Here is a 27,977-nt window from a genome sequence, read left to right on the forward strand (position 1 = left end):
TAGTTCTTGCTTTGACAAGAAAAAAAAAATCAGACAAGTTGAAACAGATGCCAAAGATTTTATACAAGGAATGTCATGGCTGCTTTCTCTTTGTGCATTAACATGGTAGTAAAGCTACATGCATAAACAGCACACAAGGCACAGCCTACAAACCAAGAACACACTGCTCACCCATTAAAAAAATAAAGAATACTTTGAAGCACAGAATTATGCCAGATGTACAGAATGTCTTTTAAGAGAGGATTTCTACCTACTCATGCCCTTACTTGGACAACTGTCAGTTTATGGCAGGCTTTTGCTTACAAAAACATAAGACCATCCGCAGTAAACTTGGCCAGTACCAAAGGTGTCCTGGATCATCTTCTAAGTCTACTTCCTTGTGTAGATTGGATGTAGCTGTGAAGGGACAATCACTTTGTGAGCATGTTCTTTCAGAGACAAAGTGAGAACCGCTTGTTACAAGGAAAGTCAGTACGCTTGTTCAGAAGATAAAGTTCTTTATAGCAGTTAATTTAATAATACAGTCTTAAAACAGGGTGTTGGGCACTCATCTACACAAGAGCACATTTAATAAGCTGGGAAAAAATACCACAGTTCCAGGACACTGCATTAAACTCCAGCCACCCCAAGAGGAGGCAACTCTCATGTGGTGAAAGAATTCTTGTCTATGTAAGCCAAGAAGGGAGAATTTTAGGCAGTTTAATCCACAACGGTCTCTTACTTCTTTTAAGTGGAACCACAAATCCACAGTACATGACAATATAAGTTAGGTTAAGTGGTGCTTTTCATAATAAAATCAGTGAATTCATTGCAGTGCTTTCATAAAAGGATGAAGTCCACTGAGTGCCAGTTGCTAGGAGCAAAGAAGAAAGGTTCCCATTTTCCAGGTTGATTTGTAAGTTCATATTATTAGAAGAAAGTAAGTCAAATCTGTGCAGTTTCTATGCAACCATATCTGAGAACACAGAGGCTTCAGAGACTACAGGATCACTTAAAAAGTGGGGGAAAAGGAAAGTCATCACAACCCAAACAACTCAAACTTCGTATTTCAGAGTTGCCTACAAAACTTGTTCTTTTGTTCTGCTCTGGACAAAACTTTTAACTGTAATGATCTTGCAGAGAAACTTGAAGAAAACCTGAGTACATGAAAATATTGTCAGGGAGAGCAAGACCCTGCTACCTTTTGATCTGGTATTGAAGTTGAAATGGCAAAATCAGAATGCTTTGCCTCGTGCCATAGGATTTGCTTTACCTTTCAGAGCTCTACCGGTCTCTGCCAGGGAGTCTGTGTTAACTTGATACCTCTTGCACTGCAAGACCATTGCTCATATCACAGTTCAAACAAACTTGCTAATTAAACTAGGTTTAATCTTCCATGGCCAGAAGGGCAGCACCTCCAGATGTAGAGTTGGTTGAATTACCAGGTGTAATTCACATATCAACATTGGAGATTCCTGGCAGCACAGAGTCCAAACCTTCCTCACAGGACATCACGATCAGCAAGACATTCCAAAAGAAGAATTAGAAGGCCATAATTCTGATCCAATACAGTAAGGAACAACACCATCCATCATTTGAACTAGGAATACTCAAAGCTTCATTATTCAACCATATTCTTAATATACTAAATTATACATAGTTGAGATATATATATATATATATTTTTTTTTTTTTTACTGGAATAAAATACACGGGATTTTGGTTTGCTCATTTACAAGGGAGCTCCCTCCCTTTCCCAGTTAATTTGAAATTAAAACCTAGAGGCTGAATGTAAGCTCATTCCCAGTGTTCCAAGATGGATATAACATGAGAGGAGGCCAGAAACTGGAAACATGCACTCTGGCTGCAACAGGTTAGAAGGTGAAAGGGAGACCAGATATTTTCATTTGTAACCCTGAGAACATAAGGAATTGCAAAGATCTGGAGAGCAGCCTGGGGTTAAAGGTCACCAGGCTTTTTATTGCAGTTAAAGCAAACTCGGACTGGGTGATCCCATCCACGAGAGGGAACCGCTCTGCGGTCGTGTGAGCACTCATCACAGAATCCCTGGCCACAGGCCCGACAGTGGTGTTTGGAAAGTTTGATACTGAATTCCTTCCGGCAATTGTGGCAGTGCAGGATTTCATGATCTGGTACCCAGTACGCAGGTCGGGCAGCATCTTTTACCAGACCTAAGGAGGAAGTGAAGTGGGGGGATGAGAAAGAGGGAGAACAAAATAATCCATGAACGCGAGCATGTCAGGAATGTACTCCAGTGGAGGCACTCACACATTGCAAGTCATACCACTGCCATTAAGGGAGAGCTGACCTACTGACAGAATCCAGAGCAATGAGTAGCCATTTAGGGCATTCTACCATTCTCCCACATTCTGCCTATTTTCAAAGGTAAACTCTTTAATAGTGGCATCTTGCCTTACTCAGACTCTTCTAGAGGTTAAGACACTTGCTTTTCCCTACCTTTAGTTTCAGCTGTGGCCAAAAAAACTACCAAGTCACCAAACCAAATAATCAGAAATCCATGTACTGTCTGAACTGAGAAAGGGATTTATTCTGCCTTTCATTGAGTTGGAGAGAAACACCCGCACAGGTGATGGCCAGACATGCTGTAGGCAATGTGCACAATGAGTAGGAAGTCACGTCCAACAACAGAAAATTCAAATGTGAAATGTTTGCTGACATACCTGAACTGCCACCCAGCACATGAAAGAGCAGCAGAGGTTCCCTGTACTAAGCTCACCCTTAAAGATCACACTACTGAGTACCTCCCCATCATTACCAACCTGGACAGCTTCAAATTCTCAGCCCTTCCCTCAGAAGTACCAAGTGCCAGCAGTATCCATGAATACACTTAAAAGGCACTCAGCATCTCTGGAAGAAAACCAAACCTGATAAAATGCTTTCTTAATTTGGCCAATCTTTATGGAACTCCAAATGGCAGGTCACTGCAGTGAATGCATCAGGAGAGCGTGAATTACTCACAGCTTGGTGCAGTTTTGCATAATAGGGTGAAAAGAGAAAGTGTGATCTGCAAAAACAACATGCTGAGCACCAAGAAGAAACATCAAGCAGAAGAGGTCCAGAGGGCTGTAGAACTCTCAACCAACAGTAGTATCATAGCAGAGGTGCCAGCCTGTGACACAAACTCTTGAAGTTCAGTAACAAGTTTTGCTCTTTGAAAACAAAAATGCGTTTAGACAAAAAAAAATCCATCAGAAGAGAACAGAACTCACCTAAGGGAATGTCCATGGCTGTCACCACCGCTCCAAGTGTGTTTTGCACAGCTTCCCCCACCTTCCTGGCAATAAGTGTCCCCCCTTCCTCATCTGAAGGCAGCTCAGCCACATCTGCATGACACAAGAGTGAAGGGGTCAACACCTAAGTCCACCACCATTTCAGCCTGTAACTGAAAGTTTCAGTTAATTTACATTAACAAAACCAGCAGCAAACCCAAAAGGCAGGTTGGAATCTCTCCTCAGCCTTTATGTCCCCCATCCACAATCTCGGATTGCAGGGTGTTCATTTTATCAATAATGGACAAAATATATAGTCTGCTGTAACATAAGCATCCCTTCTCTGATGTTAGCACCAGACCATCAGCAGTTGCTAGGAAAACAAAATAAAGATACAATTAGAAAATAATTTTGTCAGCAGGTCAGGTATCTAGTAGGGTCATCTTTCCAAAAGGTATTGAGCTCTTCAGCTTCCTTACCAAAATTTTATGGAAGCCCAGCATGTCTACACCCATTGGGAATGGTTGTGATCCAGAAATCAGGGACAAAGACTTCAGGCTATTGCCCAGGGATAGTTCTGTCACAATCAACTCAAGATTACCTAACTGGATGCCCCTGTTGTCATAGCAGTTATCACACACGCGCACTGGTGCTGGTCCCCAGCCTCGCTCAGGCACTGGACGGGTCTTGGAAGAACAGCCATCACAGAAGCCCTCTCCACAGGCCCGGCAGTGATGCTTTGTGTCGTTATCTTTGAAAGGTGTGTTGCACTTCTTACAGCTCTAATCAGAACAACACAGAAAGAAGAACTGTTAGTTTGATCTTCCTTAAGTGAAAAATAGAGAGCAGAAGCCCAGCATGGCAAGTCTCAGACTGAAATTGTGAAAAATACAGTTACACACAAGACTTGGGTGCTATCAGCCCCACAACTTTACCCCAGGGAAGTGATTCAGAATGGTAGGTGTACAGTGGTTAAGCCAATATATTGCTATGATTCCTTCGTTCACAATCACAAACACAGGCACATCACACAGGGCTGAATGATGGACATTTGACCTTTGTGTGGGGTAAGAATTCAGAAGGCAGTTTTCATTGAAGAAGAATCTGTTTCCGGCAAGACACAAGGAATCCTTTCCTAGTTGAACTGTTTGGGCCAGCTTTTTGTACCTGGTATGAAACCAGAGTTTAATCTCTGCACCCATAAAAATAGTACTATCAACTGCAGTAGCCATATTTAAGATGTTGGTTCTTTGCTTTAAAAAACAAGTTCATGCAAGCCAAGATTTTCTCTGATATTGCAGGGAGAGTAGCTCACAAAGAGCAGGGAGAAACAGTCTCTTTATCAGGGCTGGGCCAAGTCTCTGTTCATACTTCCTCTGGCTAAGTCAAGAATGGGAAGAGGAGAAAGCACTTCAGTTTTCTCAAAGTTGTAGGAGTTGGGATTGCTGCAGTAAAAGAAGAAGCATTTGGAATCTGCAAAGTACTGTATTACTTAAAGAGTAAGGAAAAGGGGTTTTCGTTTTGCAAAGCCTTTCTCTGTAGCAGCTGCTATTTACCAGAATCTGAGAGTTGGGTCTCCAGTAAGATGGGGCAATCTGGTCTGTCAACCAGGAGGTCACAGCTTTTGTGGGTCCTAGGCTAAGTTCAGATACTGATTGAGCCATGAAATTCATGCCATCCAACAAACGCTGGGCTGCATTGTTGTTGTCTTTCAGGAATCCATCAGTCTGGAATGAAACAGATATTAATTTGAGAATAAAAAGAGGGAAACCACCTTTTTTTTTTTAAAGATGCAGATGGCTCTGCAACCCATTGCTCCTGTTAAACTGAAGGGCAAGCAGGAGAAAAAGATTCACCAGCCCTGCTTTGAAAGACAGAAGTAGGTTGGCAACTTAGCCATTTCAAGATAGCCAAAAGATGTCTGAAGGCCCTTGCAAAGGCTCTTTCGAACAGCAGGGACCAGCTTAATGAAAGGCTATCTATTTTCTCCATCAACGTCCAGAACAACCAAATTAGCATGTGCATGGCTGCACACATACACAAGGACTATCCAGCAAGCAGACTTACCCCTGGCCAGACATGCTCAATTTCTGTCCTCACTACAGTGTTCACAGGATCTTGGTTGCCAAACCAGTACTGCCGGCTGCGATACACCACCCCGCAGTTGGGGCACTCGATCACGTACCTTGGCAAGAGGAGGACAGGTTACCTCTCTGGCAAGTCCCAAGCACCAGGCAGTGCAGAGACCACAGAGAGCAGAGAGATCTCAGCTGCAGTACTCACCCTGACCAGGCATACTTGGCAAGGCCCAGCCAAGGGGAATCTGTGGAAGCAGAGGTTTTTGGCACCACGCTGACCTCCATCCCTCGTTCATAACAGGCCTACAACATAAAGACTCAATGTAGTGGGTTGAACCCACATTCTTGGGAATCCAAATCTACATCTGGCTGCTGTTTGTCCACGTAAAGCATATAATTAGCATACAGAGGTCCACAGCAAAGGAGCACTCATCAGAACTCATTTAAAAACAAAGCAAAATCAAACCCATTATCAATGATGGACATCAGGGAAGTATTTCTACATCAATAAAGACCATGATGGTAGCCAAAAATCTTCCTGTCTCCTGCAGACATCCTTCAGAAACATTGGCTAATACCAAGCACTGGGCATAAGCATATAAGAACAGTAACCATGTCAAATATATAAAAGGTCAGCATTACCCAGGTTAAGAGCATCAAGCTTCACAATTTAGCTAGAAAATGACACATAGCACACAGAGGTGATGAACTCTCCAAGCAAACATACAAGTCAAATAAGGATCAATTTTTCTTGTCAAGGCTATAAGCACCTCTGACATTAAAAAAAAAAAAAAAAGGATTAAAACAGGCACATGCCTGTCATTTACTGGGTCATCCTTTCCTTTATCATTCTTCAGACCTTGTCCTTGTATCGCTACTCACCTTGCAAGTGTAGACTCTGTTATCATACTGGTGAGAATATCTGCATCGACTTTTGGATTCATGAGGGACTCCTTCCTTTGCATGGTTCATGCTCTTCTTACAGCCACACCTGAGTATTCAAGAGCAAACCATGAGTTGCTGCTGTTAGACACAGGACAGATGTCAGCAAGATTTCATTTTTACTGCTATCTTGTATTTTTATAGATGTTGGCCCTCAAACCATCTTCACAACTGTACATATGGCAATGACATAATTTATTATTGAAAGGCAGGCTCTTCAGAAGGAACTGTAGCAACTGTTTCACATACAAAGCAGCACCACACAACAGTTCACTGCAGAAAATGCTCGGCATCAGAAAAGAAGCATAACCAGCTACAACATCATGCTGCTATACAGCTCCCAGATTCAGAGCACTGACTGTCATCTACTGCCCTTCCAGGCTCAATCTTTGGGCTCTTTCCAGAGAGCTACCAGCCAAGATCTAATCAAATATGGAACTCCACTTAGACCTACTCACTGAATACAGCCCCACTCCATGATGTATGCTTTAGGACTGCTTATACTGTTTAGGCAATAAATACGTCAAGAGAAAAACACGGTAGGAAATGTCAGGGGATTTATTTAGACACTCCTTTCTTCCTGCCCTGCTTGCATTTGGGAAAAGATATGGGCAGCACAGGTTTGTAGCCATGCACAAAAACAGAGTGGGCAAAAACCATGCATCCAGCTGGGATGTGGCAACAGTGGTTGTCCAATTCACATAAGAGTTGGATTTCAAGCTAATTCTTCCTGGAAGTACTAGCTGAGGATAGCTGATATCAGGTGTCAAGATGTCACAGAAACTTTACGTTCTGTGGCTGCAGGTTGAGGCAGCACTATCCCCTAAAAGGATGGAGAAGCATTTCTCATCTACTTACCCACAGCTGAGGCACACAGAGGAGCATGTGAAATATTCATCTGGAAAGAAAGAGCTGTGAGCCATCTGGTCATCGGGGATCTCCCCACTGAACCGGTCACTTAGAGCCTATGAAACAAAAAAGAATGAACTGGAAAGGAATTAAGGGCAATGAAGATATTTTGCAAGAAAAAGCATGAGTTCCTCTACTGGAGGGAGAGGCAGAGAGAGTACACAGCTAACAAATAGTGTCTTACTAGCCTGGAAACCAAAACAAGGATTGGAAACCAACCAAGAAGGCAATCTTGCACTTGTATGGAAGTGACCTGAACACTAGTAAGATACTCTTTTTCTCTGCTTTCCTGTCCTCCTGTCCCTACTTTGAAGTTTGTAGTAGAAATGGGTGGTAGAAGATTGCACCTGGATCACTGTGGATCCAATCCCTGCTCAAAATAGCAGGGTTCTTGCTAAAAGGGCTTTGCATTCTGAAAACCTCTGAAAAGAAACTCAGAGGATCATTTCTCATAGTTCATGAGAACACATTTTTTTGCCCCTTGGCTCAGAAAGTGCTGCCCTGAGCTTTCCTCCAGCCACTAGAACAACTGCTCTTCTCTGGTGAAATGGTAAAACTGAGACAAAGGGATTTGTACCCTTTCCTAGGAACATCCATTCTCAGATTAAATCAGTCCTTAGCCTTGGCACATTTAACTTTTTAAGTTCTTTCAGGTGTTATGCTAAGGGAGAAAAAAAAAGCACTGGAACAAAGCAAATGATTACAGCTTTTCTTGATGGAGATCTCTCACGGCATGAGATCTAGCTGAAACTCTTCCTACAGCTGAGGTTAATATAGTGGCTGCCTGCCTTTCTCTTCCTCCCTCTCCCCTCAAAGGGTTGGGGTGGGTGGAGTGGGTGCATCTGTGCTGTTTAACAAGGGTTGACTGCACATACACACAGACGTGTATACCTCTTTCACCACAGCTTCCCTCAGATAAGTCCTCTATTTAAACATTTTATTTCACATAATTTCAAAGAAATTTGCTTTACATTCTCCTGAAAGCTTGACTGATACTGGCCAATGAATTCAAAAGTTAGAGGAAGTGGAGATCTCTAGCAAGTCTTGTGTCCTCAGCAAGTGAAGCAAAAGAAGTTAGTAGTGAAATTTGTAGTTAGTAGTGATCTGAACACAGCAAACACTCTACTGGACATGAATTTAAGTACACCAGCAGCTATATCTGAAACCAGGTTACTTGATTATTGCAATAAAGTCCTAGAAATTAAACTAAAATTAATGATTCCAACTGGTTTTCCTCTTGCTGCCTGTCTGCTCCCTAATGCAAAGAATTGTGTACAGTACATGTCAACCTGACACTTCCCTCTGTGCTTCAGCTACCACTAATGCAGAGCAGCCAGAATTATCTGTTCCAACAGCTGTGACTAACATCAGAAAAGACTGCTAACACTACCTTCTTCTGCAGATATGCCCCAGCTCTGCCTGCCCCTCCCCAGTGACAGCTGTGCTCTTTGGGCCAAAGAAAATATGTTGTTAATCAGGTAGTGGTATGTGGAAGCTTGTAGGAAGGACTGCAAATTTAAAGACCCAAAAATCCCTCTGACATCCTAGCAAAGTGAACCATCTGAGAAAATCACTCGCTCTGAAGTAATACATCATTTGGCTTGATCCCATCCCTAGCTACAGCACAATTCCTTCCTCCTTTTTGCCTCCTAGCCCTTGGGTTACACTGTGCAGTGCTAGGTCTTGCCAACTATTAATTCCCTTCAAGTCTCTTGCATTTTCTCCTCTTGTGCTGAGGCCATCTTTAGGAATTTTATAAAAAACACCTTCTAAGGTCTCTCTTTGTAAATCACTGTCATTAAGTGCTTGTCACTCACAGCATCAGTTACTTTTTTCTTCCCAGCTCAGTTTTGTGATTTTGTTCAGTTTGGCTCTTTAACTTTTCTTGACCTTCCATGGTCTTTACCAAAGTGTTTGTTTTAAAGTAAAAAAAACTACCCAGCCTCCCCAGCTGTTACGACAAAATTATCACTCTCATGGAAGACTTGCATACAAGTCTGCATCACTGGTTCAGGTGCTCTGCCGTTATGAGCTGCAGCTGAGTTTTTAGCAACAGTGGTACAAATAAAGACTGTGACAAACTCTTCTGCACTTACTTTCAGTGCTTTGTAGATAACTCCGGGCTGTCTAGGTGACCGAGTAGTATTGTTCTCCAGCTGCTGCTCCACAGCTCGCCTAAGCCCAGAGAAATCTGTTGGAGGATTGTATGTCCTTGTTCCCTTGTAGTGAATTGAGCTGAAAGCCTCAGGAAAACAGCTTAGCTTCCGAAACCGATCCTGAATGAGCTTCTCAGGAACCTCCGAAGGATGATCTATATATAAGAGTATCAGCAAGTTCATAAACAACTGATTGTTTAAAACAGGACTTTATTGCATAGTACTTTCATATGCAATATAGTTCTAGTTTTCTTAATTAAGTCTTCTAATACATCTGGAATGCAGTTATCATTATATTTTAAGACAAGGAAAAGAAACAAACTTTCCAAAAGCAGCCTCTCTTTTGTGATAAACACCTTTAAATTCTAAGACCAAGTTTCTCAGGTAAAACCAGGCACATCTAGATTTCGAAACACAGATATCCAGATTAAGGAGCAAATTAGGACATAATACAAGGAAACACAATATCAGCACATTTGTTAGTTCTTCTCACCAGACCATAACTTGGTATAGCTATTCCTAGCACCTGATAACTGGAGGGCATGAACCTTACATGGGCTGCCTGTTCTCCATGCCAGCCCTGTAGCAAGGAAGACCAAGCCTTTATCAACAACTGCTACATGGCAAAGCACTTCAGAACTGGCCACATCAGGTCAGACTCCACAGCGCCAACCACATTCTCCTGCCTGCTTCCAAATACCTGCTGTACATTTCAGAATTAGGCAGGCCCCATCTTCCCTGTCCTAAAACTACATAAACACACTTATCTCAATTATCCATTGAGACAGATGGTTACAGCTTTCTGCATATCCATATGCTAAGAGGTTTCTTTCCTATTTCTATTGTGATGAGAAGTGACCATAAAAATATATTTTTTTTATGACCCTGACTTTGCATACAGGTGCAAAGTGTCCTCATGAGTCACTAAAGGCTGAACTGATGAAACAGTGTATGTCAACAACTTTATGAATGGCTGAATTGCTAATCAGCAAATTGGCATATAAGAAAAGGAACTGCCTTACAGGTAAGGTAAAGGGTATAAAGAAGTTACTCTGATAATAACCAGAAAGAACGTCAAGTTCTTCCACTGGTTTAAAACCTCACTGTTTAGAGAAGCCAAAATGAGAATGTGGGCCAGCAGGACTGCTGAGGTATTTATTACACAAGAGATGACTCCTAGATGCTCACAAACAGCAGGACTGAGCCTCAGTCACTGCAGGCCAATTCATTACGGCTCTTCCTTATCAAAACACCAGATCAAATCAAGAAAGGTTTCACCACGCCTTTTGAAATACACAAAAAATGAGAAGAAACTGTACAGCCAAAATAAAAACACGTCTCTTCCATAAGACAGTGTATTTCACTCAGATATACAAATAAAATACACCATTTAAATATGAATAATCCAATATCACATAAGCTAAGTTAAAACTACTGTGAAGAACACTGAAAGTGGTGGGAATCATAGTCTGCAAGTCTGCTCCTTTGGTCTTATCAGATACTTGCACAGAGAAACGTAGCATCAAATCAAGTCATCAGCTCCGTGCCACCACAACCTCAGTCCCAACCTCACATAAGCCTCAGAATGATTTTGGTTCACAGAATTTAAAAAAGTAGAGTGACGTTCATCAACGTCATAATTCTTGCTCCTCCTAGTTTCTACACAGAATTTTATCTTGGTTTTTTTTGTAACAGCATTCTACATATCCCTGCCAAAATCCCAGGGTATGTCAGTTGTGTTGGGTTTGCATGGCCAGGTTTTGGCAGTGGGGGAGCTACAGGGGTGATTTCCGTGCGATGTTGCTGGAAGCTTCCCCCATGTCTGGCAGAGCCAATGACAGCCAGCTCCAGGATGGATGTGCCACTGGTCAAGGCTGAGCCCATCAGGAATGATAGTAATGCCTCTGTGATAATATATTTAAGAAGGTAAAAAAAAAAAAGATGTTCAGATGTAATTGTTGCCAGAGAAAAGTGGGTGTGAGAATACGTGAGAGGAACACCAAGGTCTGTGGAGGAGGAGGAGGAGTTGTTCCAGGTGCTGGAGCTGAGGTTCCCCGGCAGACCATGGTGAAGTGAAGCAGGCTGTCCCCCTGCAGCCCATGGAGGAGCCCACACCAGAACAGATGGATGTCTGAAACAGGGCTGAGAACCCGTAGGAAGCCTGTGCTAGAGCAGCTTCCTGGTAGGGACCTGCGGACCCACAAAGAGAAGGCTTCCTAGTAGGACTTGTGACCCCATAGGGGACCCATGCTGGAGCAGGCTGTGCCTGAAGGGCTGCACCCCATGGAAGAGTGACCCATGTTGCAGCAGTTTATGGAGAACTGCTGCCCGTGAGATAGATTCATGTTGGAGAAGTCCATGGAGAAGTGTCTCCCATGGGAGGGACCCCATACCAGACCAGGGGAAGGACTCCTCTCCCTGAGCAGCAGCAGGAACAACGTGTGATGAACTACCACAACCCCCATTCCCTGTCTCCCTGTGTGGCTGGTGGGGGAGGAGGTAAAGCTGTGAAGGAGAGAGGGATGAGAAAAAGGTGTTTCTAAGATTTATTTTACTTCTCATTACCCTGCTCTGATTTTATCAGTAAAAAAATTCAGTTAATATCCCCAAGTCAAGCCAGTTTTGCTCATGATGGTATTTGATGAGTGATCTCTCCCAGACCTCATCTCAACTGATGAAACTTTCATTATATTTTCTCTCTCCTGTCCACTTGTGGAGGGGAGTGATAGAGCAGCTTTGGTGGGTGCCTGGCATCCAGCCAGGGTCAACTCACCACATCAGTTTTCACCTTCATCTGCCATATCACCCATACTCGTGAACTTGTATGATAAACCCTCCTCTGTTCTGCCCTCTGTGCTGGCAGAACTCATGACTATTCAGTGCTGATGTTCAGCTGGCTAAGAGGATTATTCTAGCTGATTTGGAATAGTCAGATCACCATAAGGGAATGCTCTTCTAGTTCCACAGCCTGGTTCACAGACTGAAACCAGTGAGAGCAAAACCCAAATCATGTTTTTACATGGTAGTAAAGAATGCTGAATATTCAATGCAACCTGATAATTTACAGACAGTGTTTAGCACATTGTTATTCAGTTTCTTATTGCCTACTCACCAGAGCCCAGTAGCTTGGTGTACACAGTCTCATGAAAGATGATGACACCTGGACCCAAAGTTGACAGAGGAACATCTAGGCCACAGCGGGCTGTGGTAGCTTTCAGCTCCTTGGTGAAGTGTTTTAAATAAGCCTCCGAGGCATCACCGAGGAATTTGAAGAGGTCATTGTGGAGCCTGTCAGCACGAGTACGGTAGATGACAAGGTCAGAGATGGCCAGGACCTTCAGCAGCAGCCGTGTTCTCTGGCTCAGGTTCACAGTGGCCCCCAGGAGACCCTCTGTATCGATTACCACCACTTTGCGGACAGGGTCATAGGCTGCCCAGACTCCAACTGTGCATGACTCCTGGGCAGGAGACGTCTTGAAGACTTCCCGGCCATAGAAGAAAGTGTGGTTAAGGGTGTGAGACTTGCCATCCCCTGTGTTCCCAAAGATGGACACTACCTTTAGATGTTGGTCAGGACTGCAGTCCAGTTTCTTAATAAAGTCTTCTTCATTCCTTACCTTCCAAAACGAAAAGAGAAAAATATTGTAACTATGTAATTGAAGTAGACAACACCGAAAACACAGCTGTTTCAGGTTTCATAAGATTAGAAATCTTCAGATTTCATCATTAAGTTTCTGAAGCACCAAGAAGTACAAAACAAAATACTAGAATGCAGTTTTGTAAAATGTACATATTGATGGATTTATATTGTTCCATCATGTAGCTGTTTTGGAAGTGATGCCTCACTGTGATTACTTGTCTAGTCAACTCTAATATCTCACCCCATTCTCTGAGGCAGTCCTTTCAGAGAAGGGGGTACAACACTACTTCCAAGTCTGACAGAACAGCTACCTGGAGCACAGCAGACTTTCTCAGTAGCAACAGTCTCCTGGCAAGCATCCAAATTCAGGCGTGAAAGAGGGGATTGCTTTTGCCACTTTAACTTGACTCATCCACAGAGGCTGAGCACCTGTTTGGGTAGAAGAATGTCTGCCATGCACTTGGGCTGCATCTATCCACAGCCAGGGGCTCACAGACACAGACTGTCCTATTCCCACTGCTCTCCAGCTGATCAATCTTTCAGCTGGAAAAGGGGAGCAGAGAAGAAGCAGCAAAGTTGTGCACTGAAGTCAGGTGCTTGAAGCAGGTCAAACTGGCTCTCACAGAAGTGCTACAACTACCTCAATGATCCATTTTGTAATTTACTGTATTAAACTTTCATTTTAAAAATAAAACAAAAGAACACACATACAAAACCAAGAAGTAGTGCAGGTAGCTTCTCTTTGGCTTTACAGCTTAAGTGTCAAGCATCATGCTATCTAGGCTAAAGAACAACACATTTTCTGTTCAGACACTGGAGTAACAGGAGCAGATAAAGTAGCAATGAAATGGGCTAGAGCTCTGTACAAGAGCCTGCCCTGGATTTGTTGCAGAATATGTTCACGGCTTTCACAGGTTTCACGCTTCATGCGTTTGTTTCGGCCTTGCTTTTTCATCTTCCAACAGGTTTTATTCATATATTATATGATGGGGAAGAATATGACAGAAGGACTTTTTGAGAAAGATTAAATTCACTTCCTTCATCCCAATTCCCTTTTCAAGGAATCCCCATCAACTGAAAGGAGCAGGGCTTCCAGCCCCTCTCACCTGCCTCTTAACTTCTGGAAGCTCTTAGCTATTCTCCTCCTGCAACTACAGTTGGAAGATCTCACAAGCTATGATCCAGAGAGGCAATGAGGTAATAAATGGTTTCTTTGAACAAGTTTATTTTTAGATCAGCAAATTAGTTTAAGGCTCAGCCAGCCCCATTTGCTTTGGTCAAATCAATCAGCAGCATGTAGACTTTGAAGGAAAATAAAAATCAGCCAGTGTGCCAGATTGTGGTTGGGAACAGCATTCACAAAGAAAACCTGTGGGCTGTGAGCTTGCAGTAGCTTCTCACAGACTCAAACTATTCAAGTCAGCCTCATAGCGTAGAAGAAAACAGGAAACAAGAGACATCAAAATGATCTCAACAGAATCTTTCCTGGTGTCTGTGGGAGAACATCAAGATACACTCAAGTTACAGATACACAAGAAAGGGTCTGCTTCTTTGGTAGCTGTGATTACTAGCTTATCATCAGGAAGGTAGCTTAGATGATAGATGCAGTTTTGCTTAGTGTCTCTCAAGATGTCTCTGTGGATGAAAGGAAGTTACTGGTTCACGGAATAGCTCCTAAAAACATTCACAGATTTGACAATATGAAAATGTTATGTGTACATAAGCAAAAGGGAATATGATAATGTCTTCAAAATATTTTGTTTTTAACTCCCACCTCCCAAACTTCTCACTAAAAAGGTGACAGATCCTTTTTGCCAGAGTCAATGGTTATGTACTCCCTGGGCAACACAAAAAAATATCAGTTTTCAAACAGCTGCTAAAGTATTGGCAGGACAGCTAATGACTAAGGTCTTTTAGTCAGCAGTAGTTATTACTTTGGTAGCAGTTTGGGAGAGCTTGTGGAAGGGGCTGAGTCAGTAATGTCAGAAGACACAAACGACACTCCCTTCTAAGTTATCCCCTTCGAGGCTCTTGCAGACAGAACTTTCAGTCCTTTCAGGACAGAACTCAGGAGTGATTCAGACAAGCAAGTTACCCAGGAGCACAAGAACACACCAAAGTCTAGCTAGTCCAATGTTGTCTCACAGGACTTGGTAATGAATGAGGAAGAACTTAAGACATGAAATGAGTAAATGTTTCCTAGCACACTTTACCAGTGCTCAGAAGTCAGATGACCGAGAACTTCCTGAGCAGTGGTTGCACCTAGATGCTCATAGCTGGTAGAGAACCAGCAGACCTATCCTCCTTTTTAAAACCTAGTCATAATTTTGGATCCTGAAACAGCCTTACAACAAATTCCATGTAGGGGGAGAAGCGACAAAACCAAAAACAAGCCGAGATGACCAAAAGAAGCCCTTCCCTTTGAAACTGAATATGCTTGTAAGTCATAGGGTGCTCCTTGTTCTTGTGCGCTAGTAGACATTAACCAATGCTGAGTACAGGAATGATACTCTCTAAGAACCATCCGCAACAATCCCCAGATCAGTAGTCAAATTTACTTCTCTTGAGCAAGTTCCTTCAAGACATTTGAAGTCAGAGTGGGTGCATTAAATGTCAAAGTACTAACCCCACTTCTTTGTTTTGCTTCTCATCTCTAAAGAAATTGATATGGTTCCACCTTCTGTTGCATGTGCAAAGGACTCATGTTTCCATACCATGTCCACTTCTGCATTGCCCAAGAGTTCCAGATCTCTGACATTCACAGCAGAGGGTAAATACAAAACCTTCCTTATGTTGCACAGCAATGCAAATTAAGAATGAAAACTGTATGTCTAACCCAAGACAAGAGTTGTATCTCTTGAGTGCCTTCTTAACTTTGCCATTTCTAGTATCAGAGACTCATTTACACTTTTGTTATAGCTCTTAGGAGACTCTCTTCTAAAAAGAACAGTTTTTACTCCATCATATGTTAGAATCCTGGTTAGCTTTCTTTTAAAGTTTTAACTAGGTTGCTCTTAGCAGCTGTCATCCAGCTCCCCATGCAGTCCCTTCACCCAAGTTCAGCTGAACTGGAGGTGAAGGTCTTCAGTGGGAAAAAACAGAGAACTTGACAGCTAAAGTCTTCTATAAGGCAGACACAAAAACGTATACATACTGCGGTGGAGCACATTTGGAACTGAAGTCTCTTTATCACCTATACTTGGAAATCCATTGTACCTAACATAAGTTTTCTAAATCTGACCCCTAAGTAGAATTGTTTAGAAACAGAACTCCTAAAATGAAACAAGAACTGCTAAACAAGAGAACTCTTCTTAGGAATGGCTAAAATTACATTCCTACCTATGAACCTCTTGGTAACAATGTTATTTAAAAAGTGTTAGAAAGCTACAAAAGTTACAAAAATCTGTAAAATAGAACAGAGTTTCAAATGACCTGTTACTCATATAACTTTAAATCTGCCTCCAGCAAAACAAACACATTAAGAGAATCAGATATTTTTACCACAGTTTTCTCCTTTTAAGACTCTTTACGAATCCTTTAGGGGCTGCTAATATTCATGGAAGTGGTGCACAAAGCCAGAGCTGTGCCACAACGCACAATAGCTCAAAACAAGAATCAAGAATGCTTGGCATAGTATTCATCAGAGCGTCTTCATTTGCTAGTCTTACACTGTCGTTTTGACTTATGTTGGTACTTTTGTTGTTGTGTTTTGAAGTCTTACCCGTTGCTTGACCTGGTTTTAAAGAGTATATTTAATAACAAAAATATATTTTCTGCAATTAAGAAAGAGACCATCATATAAATAATTAAATTTCTGAGTCAAGGGTTATCAGGCATAGGAACAGGCAGCCCAGTGAAATGGTGGAGTTACCATCCCTGAAGGTATTTAAAAGACATGTAGGTGTGGTGCTTAGGGACACAGTTTAGTGGTTGACTTGGCAGTGCTGAGTTAACAGTTGGACTTGATGATCTCAAAGTTCTTTGCCAATTTAAATGGTCTATGATTAGACAACCAGCACAAGACAGTATCCTCTGACACACAACAACTAAGTCAATAAGAATGATATAAATTTAACACCCTTCTCAATGAATGGAAATGTAAGGTACAAGATTCCTAACAGCACATCCAAATGTATACCAGCATAAAATTACAAACATCTGAGACAAATCAGTACAAGCAGTCAAAGCAATCAAGTGGAAAAAAAAAAAATATTTACCTTAAAGCATTACTTAACACTGGCAATACAAGTAATGCTGCTCACAGTTCAGAAAATATTTTAAAAAGATAATGCTTACAAGAATTCAAACACCTTAAATCAGAAGGAGAAATGACAAAGCAAGCTAAAAGAACATCTGCAACCTTTTAAGGAGTCCTGAACTTCTAAAACAAAACAGACAATATTAGGTAATTGATCTTAAGGACAGAGTATCACATCAATCGCTAAACCTGGAAATAGAACAGATCTGTCAGATCTGCCCAATGCAGACCAGTTCTTTAAAACACTGCTTCTAAATCTGTGTTTTAACTCTGAAAAACTGAGCTCCTATCCAGAGATAGATTCAGAAAAAAGTGATTGGGTGCATGTCTAAAGCCCCAGCTCCTACCTTTAGGTCATTAAATCACAATTTCAGTGTACATTGAAAATAAGAGAGAAATCTATAAAGCAGATTTCTTCCTTTAACCACAGCCAGTTAAACTAACATAAGAAGAATAAGCTCTACCACAGCACAGTGTCACCACCAAAATTCGCATCTCTGCAGGGCTCCTCACAATCACTCCTGAAAAGGCAATGCATGAATGCAAAGAAGCATAACTGGCTTACCCCCGCAACTCAAGTGCAACAGGCTACTAAAAATGCAACTGGAAATTACCTGCTTTTGCCCCAAAAGAAATTTTTGTTGATATCAACCCTTGATAACAAGTGTTTCTTGTTATCAAGTGACAAAAAAGATAGCTCCCTCTGAGGAAGAGAAACTCTGCTGTGAAACACGTGACATCAACAGAGCTGTGAGACAGGCTCTAAACCACAGTAATTCAAACCTTGTTTCCTCTAAGATCTTAGGCTAATACAGGTTGAAAGTGACCTCAGGAGGTCATTACTTCCTCTGACTTTTAGAGTCTTCCAAACAAGAGAGAAGATTTTGATCATAAGCAGGTGCTCAAGAAGAATCAAGGCTGACTTTTAAGTACAAGCATCTCTAGTTTTCTACCTTAGGTTGTCTCCTATACCTTTTCTTTTGCATGACTTTCCATGGAAAATATAATTTATGCCGTTACTCAAGTCTTCCACATATAACTTAAAATTCATAATCTAATTACACCAATTTGATACAGAAATAAGAGCCTCTAAAAGATAAATTTCCTAAAAGTTTGATGAAAATAGACAACAGAGTAGAAAAGAAAGACTCTAATAACCTTACTGAGGAAAGAGCATGTCTCATGTCTACTCCCTGGAGCCTCCAAGACAGTAGTAAGCTGAGCAGTCATACCCATACGTGCTAGCCAGTAAGCATGCTAGCTGGTGCATGACAGCACACATACTGCTTCTTACTCAGAAGACAGAAAATGTGGACAAGCACTGGATAATGAGAAGAAGACATCTCAGAAATTAGACTTCATTAATTCTATTGGTTAAAGAGTTACTTGTTACTACGTAAATGTTTTACAGCAGCCTGAGAAAGTTTCTGCAAAGGGCTGTGTCAACAGATTAGTTGATAAAATTGTGAATGTCACACCAGTAGTTACAATCTGGCACTCAGAAGTAAGTTATTGATCCAGAGAATACTTAAATACATTAATCATTATTGTCCTCAGTGATCTCCTAGCCTTCAGCCAAGCTGACAGTGGACATCAGTATTTTCAGGACTGGAGTTCTACAAAGCCTCAAGCCAAAATTGAAGGACCTGACACCAGATGCAGGGAGGGCAAAATAAAGGAGGGGACAGACATGTCTAAGGTTAGATTCTGACATTGCTCCTCAGCTTCAGCTGGTTTTGATCTTATTCCTCCTGGCTCAAGCAAATGAAAGCATTTGTATTAGGGGTGTTTCCTAACCTGAAGGGGTTTTTCCTATTTATTTGTCTCCAGTGCAGTACCACCTATGGGCTCTGTTGAGATCTGTTATTAGCCACAGTACATACCCATGGACAATACTGTCCCTGAACTGAGTATGTTTTTCAGACCAAAATTATCCTGTTCCTTTCTACAGCTCTGGCATAGGAATTCAGGTTCAATATTTCATGGGTTTGTATGGAGCTTAACAGCACGAGTCTCAATAGGACTTACACCATGTCTATCTATTACAGAACTCTTTCAGAGGCAAAGACAGAAGAGTTAAATCCTGCTTAACAACCCTACCCAAAGAGATCCTATTTCAAACGTTTTAAGACAGTGGTGGAAAAAAATTAAGGTGATTGGAAGTAATCCAACTTGACTGGACTCTCCCTAACCCAAGGGGGAACACTGACTGAAATATTGCTATTATCAATAGCAAGTTAACCTTGTAGACAAGTGAGTTAAGTTATATCAAACTTCTGAAAGCAGAAATAAGACTACGAAGTCCACTAAACTGTTAGCTTGCTGAAAAACTATTTTTGCAAGAACTGAAAACAGAAAAGTAGTAAAGACTTTGAAGTAAATGCAGCTGCTGAAAAAAAACACTAACGTAATAGTATCATCTAACTCTAAAAGAGAACAGTAAACAGTGATGCAGAAATCATGATTTTGTATCCTAAATACCTTTCAAGTTCCTGTAGATGTTAATTTGGCCACAGCACTACCAATTAACACCCCAAAGTCACAGCTATAGCAGCAGAGACCACATCCACGTGAAGAGACTTGCCCAGAAGACAGCAAGTCAAGGAGCAAATTCACACTGTCTTCCTAAATATTAAGAGTAACTAGATTACCTTTGTGGACACTACCTATACCACTGTCCTTGCTAAGAGGGGCATTTACAAATTTACTTGTACAACAGTTGCATTCTTCCTAGAAAACAATTACTCTGGTTATTTTCCCAATTCCAGGGTGTTTTGACAGGCAGGCCAAAGGACTCAATCTTCTGCCTCTATGTGATCCTACAGCAAAGGTTTAACAGCCCAGATAAAAAAGCCAAAAGCATGTGCTGCAGTGACATCTGCCTCCCAGTGACTGCTGCAGAAAAGAGAAAGTGGAGGCAATGGAAAGGACAAGAAGGACTAGAAGACAGCCAGCTGATTTTTCTTTCTTGAATGTACCCCAAAGCACTCACATCCCATTCCTACTGGCAGCATCCAAGAGACCAAAAAGATTCACTGGAAAAGTGCAAAGAGGGGTACAGCAGGGGAAGCACTAAAACACCCCATCTACCCCCACCCAAGACTATTTAATTCAGAAACGGAACTAAGTTCAGGAAACTAAGTTCAGTTTCATTCATTTCTTGAATGAAAGTGTGGGTAATTCCAGAGTGGCCTGCTACCAGGCTCTCTCACCTGTGACATGCTCTCTTCTTTCCACACCTGCACTCATGTCAGCATATGGACAAAAGAGACAGGAAGGAAGCAAAATATTTGACTTTAATTAATGCCCAAGAGTACTGCATCATGAAGAAGGTGCAAGACTGGTTCCAGGGAAAAGCACTATTTATAAGTGGCTATGTTAAAAATTAGCTAAGAGTCAGCCTGAGACTGTCAAAGGATCTGTGTGTTTGTTAAATGGATGGCTCTCTCTCCTACCTTCTAAAAATACTCTTCAAAATACTGATATATGTCCAGCAGAAGAAGGAACACTCCTAAACAGCAATTGCTAAGTAGTTTCTCTACTATGTTATTCCAAGGACAGAAAAACAGTGCACTTAAATGTAGGTGAACTGATAACAGACTGGGATGGGAGGAATACTGAAAAATAACAAAGTAATAAGAGAAAAATTCCTAGAGTGTAGGACAGTAAACTCCCAAAAATACTTTGGCAAGAAAACCTCTCGAAAGCACAAAGGGGAGGAAAACTCATCTATAGCACATCAACAGTACCAAGGGACAGAAATTACACATCCTGATCCAACAGATCACATTAGCCTAGAAAACTCAGATCCTTCAACATTTTTCTTCCTCCTTTATATCCATGGCAAATATACTAGCTGTGACTCCTTACGTTACAGGATATGGACTACATTTCCCAGAAATTTACAGCTGATTGTTCTACCCTAAAGCACAAAAAAAACCCAAAAAAACCACAAACTACCAAAAGCACATTCCCCCAACAGCAAATCAAGCAAGAGTGTCACAAGAACTAGCACTATTTGCTAGACAAACGCAAGCAATCAGACTTAAGAGATCATGACTTTCTTTCATAAGAGAACATGTTAGCTCCCATTAACTGACAAAGAATACTTGACAAGAACAATCATTCCTAGAGACTCCATTCTGTCATCCCTAGACTTCATCCAGGCTCAAATCAGTAGATAATAAGGAAAAAATCACAGTACTTCCATCGGGTTTACAGCAGGAGTGAGAAAAGCAAAGCAGCTAGCAACCCTGCAGAGTTATCACTATATGTATGTGTAACTTTTTAACAGGAGGGGATAGAGGAGGACACATAGACTATTATGCTCTTAGCAACAGCTTATTTAATGATTGTACAAAATGGTCTGCATTTAAATAAGGGCTATGGGTCCTTTTGCATTACCTTAACTGATTGCAAAGCAGTACATAGATTCTGTTCATACTTGCTGAGGGGAAGACCTTACTCCTTTAGGCATCTAGACCTGCTAGAAGGAATAGAAAAAGCCTCAAGGAATGGGGCTATACTTAGAAAGTTGAGATATTTAATGGCACAACAAAAAGACACTGCAAGCTGAAGAAAGGGAGCTCTTATGGGTATCTCAGGGGAGACATAGCAATGCATGTATGCTCCTTCTCCTTCATAAAATTACACAGCTGGGGAAATTATTTTTGTGACTAGAGGGAAATTTTTCTTTCCTTCTAGTCTCCTTAGTAAGTCAGGATACAACGTCAGTACCTTTTATTTTTCTTTGCAACCCACAGATTGGATAATGCCTTGTGACAGAGCTAGTTTCTGGTCAAAGATGAGTGAACTCTAAGGCAGATTATTAATAACCAAGTATGTCCTCTATCTTCTGGAGTCAATGAAAGACTGTTTCTACTTCTATTAAGCATATGTGCCAAGTCCTTAATTAGGGCTTTGGACAAAGTGTTATGATCATAGGAGCCATTAGTGACACTACAACCAAGTTCTGATCTTGTAAGAACTCCCAACATCTGTTCCCCAAGATAAAAATACCAAGCTGTTGTTATGCATTGTGAAGCATTCAGCCCCGCCTCAGAAGTAGTAATAAAGCTCATTGTACAACAGATGCATAACTCTGCTTTATGCTAAAGAGCTCTTTTGCAAGCATGCATCATAAAGACAAAGCAAAAATGGAAACTGTTCCAGAAACTGCATAAATATAAGTACAAGATACAAAGACAGATCCAGGTGAGTTGAAAAGTTCATAGGACAGTAAGACAGCCTCAGGATTTGAACCAAGTATCACAACCTGAGTCATGTTTTTATTGTTGTATTTCACTGTGTTTTTCTTAATAGATACACAAATACCAGTTAAAAAAACCCAATTAATTGATTCTGTGACTTCTTATGGGAAGTGCCTCCTGTGTGCAAGGGGCAGCACTAGTGACAACACAATGATGCCTCTTTGAGAATCCAGGAAGTTAGAAGTAAGAAAGGAAAGCTGACATTTCAGCAGAGCAGATCAGGAGATTCAGTTGAGGGCCTTACACATATAAAAAGAGAAGGCACACAGTTTGAGTCTAACAAGGCAAAGAGGAGATGTGAAAGATGTAAAGAGTGCAGTGACAAGACCACAGTGATTTACTGAGGAAGTAATCCCCACAATATCATTCTCAGATGAGCAAGGAAGATAGACTATGTAGGAGCCAATTAACAAACAGATGCTGCAGTTATCAAGAACAATTTGATTGAAGCCTCAGCTTTCGATATCCAATCGATAAGGCCAAAAGTTTAATACTGTGTAAAGAGAAACTGCATAACAGAGCTTGAGAAAGAGAGCCTAGAATGGGTTTAAACTGCAGGTGATGCTAGTTTGTAAAACAGTCAAGGTTTGTTTACTGATAGAAGTCAGTAAGGTCTTATGAGATGCAACAAGTCCCGGAAAAACAAAAAAAAAAATTCATCATGTAGGTCAAGATGCCTGGGGACTAACTCACAAGAGATGCACAGCGTTGCACTGTGTGGTGTGAGACAGCTGGGGCTGGACTCCATGAGGAACAACCTCCCTCTCTGTTCTTCCACAGACTTGCAGTGCAAACTTGGATTTACCCTTTAAGGACATTTTTTAACGTGAGATAGCCAATCTCTTTTTGAGGTGCTCAGATATAGTGCTGTTATGATGAGCATCACAGAGAAGCTTGTATTTCACAGATACAAACTTTAGCTACCATCAGTTTTCTACAAACAAGCAGTGGTTTAAAATGGGACCTTTTCTGTCTATGTGGATTTGAACAAGCACAAGAAGTCCTCAGCTTTCTGAGCCTATGGTTATGCCTGCAAAGCACAAAAAGCTTTGAGCAGGCCAGCACATCTGTGCAACACGGCACAAAGACAATTATGCAGATCTCAGAATTATCACAGCTGTATCTGTGTAGTGCTGAGCCCAAACTGAGAATTTCCACCTCTCCCCTGAACCAATTTGCTCAGGCACAGCTCCTTATGGATTAATCCACATTGCTTCTGGATCTAGAACGAGATCAGTCATTTGCTTACACACTATAAATGTTCTTCAGTTTTAGAGCTACCACTTCCAAGAAGCCAACAGGAACAGTGAGATGAAACATAACCACTTGAGCTTAACAACTCCAGGTTCCAAAAGAAACTAAAAACCAAATCTTTTGGCCCTGTGTCCCCATCTCATTGATCCACTTTCAAGTTAGATGTTTGTAAATAAATATACATCAGTGATTGCCTCGATCCATCATCTCCTGTTCAGCAGCATAAGTAGTTCCATCTAACTGCGGGGGGAATGGGGGGGGGGGGGGGGGAGGTGTAGCTTTTAACATTTGTAATTTTGTAGCTTTTAACATTGCTATGGCAGAATCTACCATTGATAGGAAATCAGCAGTTTCCTCTTATTTCCCAACTAATGCAACAATTTTCAAGTTCCAAAGGTCATTAAACAGTTAAAGATAGCTGAACTAGGTAAGTCCGTTAAATTCTTATCCTGTCTGCTCAAGCTTAAAAAGCCACACACCCTCAAACTCTGCACCTCCATATTTCAAGTTTTTGGCATTTTTGGACAAAAAGCTGGTTTAAATAAAGAATATTCTAATGATTACTCCTCAAGCAATGAAAAGCACAAAATAAAAAGCTGATGATCACTTTCCTATAGCAAAATAGGCTCCTCAGTATTAACAAGAGCAAAAGATGACTACTTAGCTCTGAAGACATCTTCTGTGGCATCTAACAGGCCTTTCGAAATAAAGGTCCTCATGTCCACTAGCAGAATTATCACTATAATAGCAAGCACTCTTTAAATTCCAGCTGCCAGAAAATAATTTAATTGAAATCTCTCAGACTGCTTTGACACTGGCTGTGAGATGTCACATATATATTCAGCTGTGAGAGAGAGAATACCACTCCAGATGGAAGAACTCTGATTCAACATCTTGATAGTGAAATAAGATCATTTTTGGAGAGCTTTTTCAACCCAACCCTGTTCTGACCAATTTGCTATGATCTGATAAAGGACCACTGCTGCCTCAATAAGGAAGTTGGCTTTATGGCCCATGACATTTAAATAGCAAATGCACTTGGCTTGCAGGAGGCAGCCAAAGGTCTACCTCAATAAGGCTTACAGATTCATGAGTATAAATATAACTTAAACTAGTACAACCACACACAGACACAGTTCGTGAGCAGCTTTCCAGGACAGCCCTATTCCAAGGCATTTCAGAGCCTGCTCTAGTAGCTAAAGGATTATTGAGAAGTCTGTATCTTAAAGTAATAGTTGCATCTGTCACACACTACAAGGAAATGAGTGTGTGCTTAGAGCTTGAAGGCATACAACCTTAGGACTGCTACAACACCTGAAACTCAAGCACTCAGTTTACAGTCACTGCTGTCCTGCATAGTGTGCTCTCTATGTCAGTGCACCATAAGGACTGTAATCCTTTCCTCCCTTTCTCCTTCAAAAGCCATGAGACTTTAGCAATCAGTACACCTGAATTGACAAAAATATGACCCAAGCATTTTGAGACTATCCTATATTACAGTTTAATTACTGTGTACATACACATATACGTATGTACACACACTTCTATAGTATAGAATAGATATGAGATACTTAAGTCACATTTTCTTGTGATGCATGACAGGCACATTGACTGTTACTATCATGGATACAAATAACTATCAAAAACAAAAATATCACCACAATTATTTTTAATGATGGTAGCATGAGTATGATAAATTAGAGCAACCAGATACTGAGTCTCAAGGTGACTACAAATTTTCTTTCAGTCTCCCGAACAAGGTTTAACAGCAAGGATGCAAACTGGAAGTCAAAAAACAAAGTTCAATTTTTAGTTGTGTAATTAATATGCTATGTGGCTTTCACACATTTTGCCTTGTACAGTGCTTACCAAATGTAAGGGCCAACAGAAGAGTTCTATAACTGCATATCTTGAATGCTAGACTTTCTAAAATAGGGCCTCCTGAGAGGCTATTCTTGTCAACTAGTTCCTATCATTTTTATCAGCAGGCCTACCCCAGTGGCAATTCCCCCTCTTTCACCAAAAGGCTAACATCTAAAAATATTTGTGACAAGCAATATAGCTTAACCATGGTGTCTGCAGGACTTGGATGGAACACTTTGGACACTTATTTCTATTTTGTCCTACTCCTAAAAACCAGATGGATTTACTGATGCTAAATGGTAGCAATGGGCTGTAGTCTTGCATTAGCACTATTTGGTACAGTCAAATACCCTCTCCTAGTCATACAGCAGGAAACTGTCTGCCAGCACTCCCATTTGCAGGATACCTACTGCAATACAATGTATTCAATTTTGTTCAGGAACCTTGCTGGCTCACAACAAACCACAACAGTTCTTACCTGAATCTCCTCAGTTTCATCGACCAAGAGGAAACTCACAACCTTCTCTGTCATCTTCCTTCTCTTGGTCTCCTCATCCATCCCCTCCTCCTCTTCCTGTTCTTGGGCTTTGCCAGCATGGTACACAGTGACGGGGTGCTTCCTTCTGTTCCCCCCAGCATGTGTTCTCTTCTGACACTCCACACAGAGGTTGATTTTGCACACCTGGCACCTCACTGCTGCTATCTGCCTTGAGCCCGTCATACTGGCATGCATTATGTTCCCATTGGCACCTTTGCAGGAGTCACAGTACGGGACGTGGCCGGGTCTTATACGGGTCCGTTCATGATTCCGCAACCTTTCTGGCTGATGCAGCTCTTCTTCACAACGCTGGCACTGTAGGCTTCTGCACTCATCACACTCAAAGATTGCTTCATCTGTCCCACTGCAAACATAGCTTTCCTGGCACAGGAGTGTTGTGTTCTGTCCTTTCTCCACAGTTTGCGTATGGGCACTCATCTTCAGATTTCTTTAAAGCAATGTTTTTCCTTCCTGTTTCTGTTTCAAACAATGAAATGTATAGAAGTCAGTTGTAAATTTAGTATTTTCACAACAGAAAGAAACACAAGAGGAATGCTGTCTGTACTTGATTTAAAATAATTAATATATGTTTCTGTAAGATTCATACACTGACCTGCCTCACAAGAAGAGTGCTGTTAAGTGCTAATGAAGTTTTCTTTCTCCAAAATAAACTTAGACAACGTGGCTGGTTTCATGTACTATTATACCCAAATGCTGGTATACATTCTTTCTCTCTTTAGCTGTTTAATGTACTTTCAGTGATGAGAAAAAAAACCCAGCCTGCTGTACTTCAGCAGATACAGCAAGTATTTCCCTGAAGATGAGAACGGAGACAGCTGGTGACACAGAGACAAAAAAGGCATCAGAAACGCACAAGTGCATATACATGTACACACACACACACAAAAGGACCGTGTCAAGACTAGAAAATTCTCTGCTTTCACTCCACAGCTAAGCTCCTCCTTCAGAGAGTTCACAATATTTATTTGCTGGGAATTTCCTGATGTGCTTCGCCAGATAAACAAAAATCCGCTCTCTTTGTACGCTCCTTCTAATAACACTGGAAGACGATCGCTACCGCGGTCAGGCTGACAGACGACGGATTTTTTCCCTCTCCCTCTGCACCCCAAGTTGCCAGAGCAGAGCCCCAAGACCAGCGCCCGCTGAGGGCAGCCTGCGCACCCCGCCGCCGCCTTTGTTTCGACCGCTGCCTCCGGGCCGCCTCCCCTGCTCCCAGCCAGCGCGGAGACCCTCTCGCTCCAGGATGACCCTCGGCACCCCCTCTCCCCGCCAGTCCCGCGGCCCCGGGCAGGCGCTGCCCCGCAGCAGCCGCACTTGTGGCTCGGCCGCCCGCGGGGGCTGCAGGCGGACCCCGCGACCCGCCCGCGGTTACGTAACGGCGGTGCCGGCCGGCGCCTCCCCCCGCGCCCGCACCTACCTGGGGCTGTGCCCGCCGCTGCGCCGGCCGGGAAGGGGGAAGCCCCCGGGTTCCTCCCGCCGAGCGGCGGCAGCGGGCGGGAGCCGCGGCGGGGTCGGGAACAAAGGCGGCGCGGCACGGGGCGCCGCTAGCCAGGCTATTGTTTACAAACCGGCGGCCACCTTTCTTCCCCTTCCTCCCGCCGGCAGCCGGTGACTAAGGACTCGGGACCCGGCCGCGGCTTCCTCCTCCCCCCGGTCCCCTCCGCGCCTGGGGGGGGTGTCCCGGTTCTCCTCCCCCAGGGGCCGACCATGCAGTCGGGGCGCCCGGGGGAACTGAGTAAGGCAGGGCCGGCCAGGACCTGCGCCCCCTCCGCCCGCTCCCCTCGTTGTCAGCCGGGATCAGCTGATCGCGGGGAACTT

The 27,977-nt window shown here is 42.3% G+C and overlaps 1 protein-coding gene across 4 annotated transcripts; it reads right to left on the reverse strand.

Annotated features, from left to right (window-relative positions):
* Window positions 1-38: 38 nt before the first annotated feature.
* ZFYVE1 (zinc finger FYVE-type containing 1) lies at window positions 39-27,977 on the reverse strand. Of its 4 annotated transcripts, none has more exons than XM_039551919.1 (13): window positions 27,577-27,977; window positions 26,752-26,952; window positions 26,079-26,615; window positions 12,428-12,932; window positions 9,256-9,470; window positions 7,109-7,215; window positions 6,191-6,299; window positions 5,514-5,611; window positions 5,298-5,415; window positions 4,787-4,957; window positions 3,832-4,012; window positions 3,231-3,344; window positions 39-2,171 (listed from the first exon to the last, which is right to left on the reverse strand). In XM_039551919.1, exons 3-13 carry the CDS (start codon window positions 26,574-26,576, stop codon window positions 1,939-1,941), a joined length of 2,349 nt encoding a protein of 782 aa, XP_039407853.1. In that variant the 5' UTR covers window positions 26,577-26,615; window positions 26,752-26,952; window positions 27,577-27,977; the 3' UTR covers window positions 39-1,938. The 4 variants fall into 4 exon arrangements, with proteins under 4 accessions (XP_039407853.1, XP_039407852.1, XP_039407854.1 ...); XM_039551918.1 differs by having other exon boundaries at window positions 26,752-26,974; XM_039551920.1 differs by lacking the exon at window positions 26,752-26,952.

Source organism: Corvus cornix, chromosome 5 (genome assembly GCF_000738735.6).
Source record: "Corvus cornix cornix isolate S_Up_H32 chromosome 5, ASM73873v5, whole genome shotgun sequence".
In the NCBI taxonomy this organism is placed as follows: Eukaryota; Metazoa; Chordata; class Aves; order Passeriformes; family Corvidae; genus Corvus; species Corvus cornix.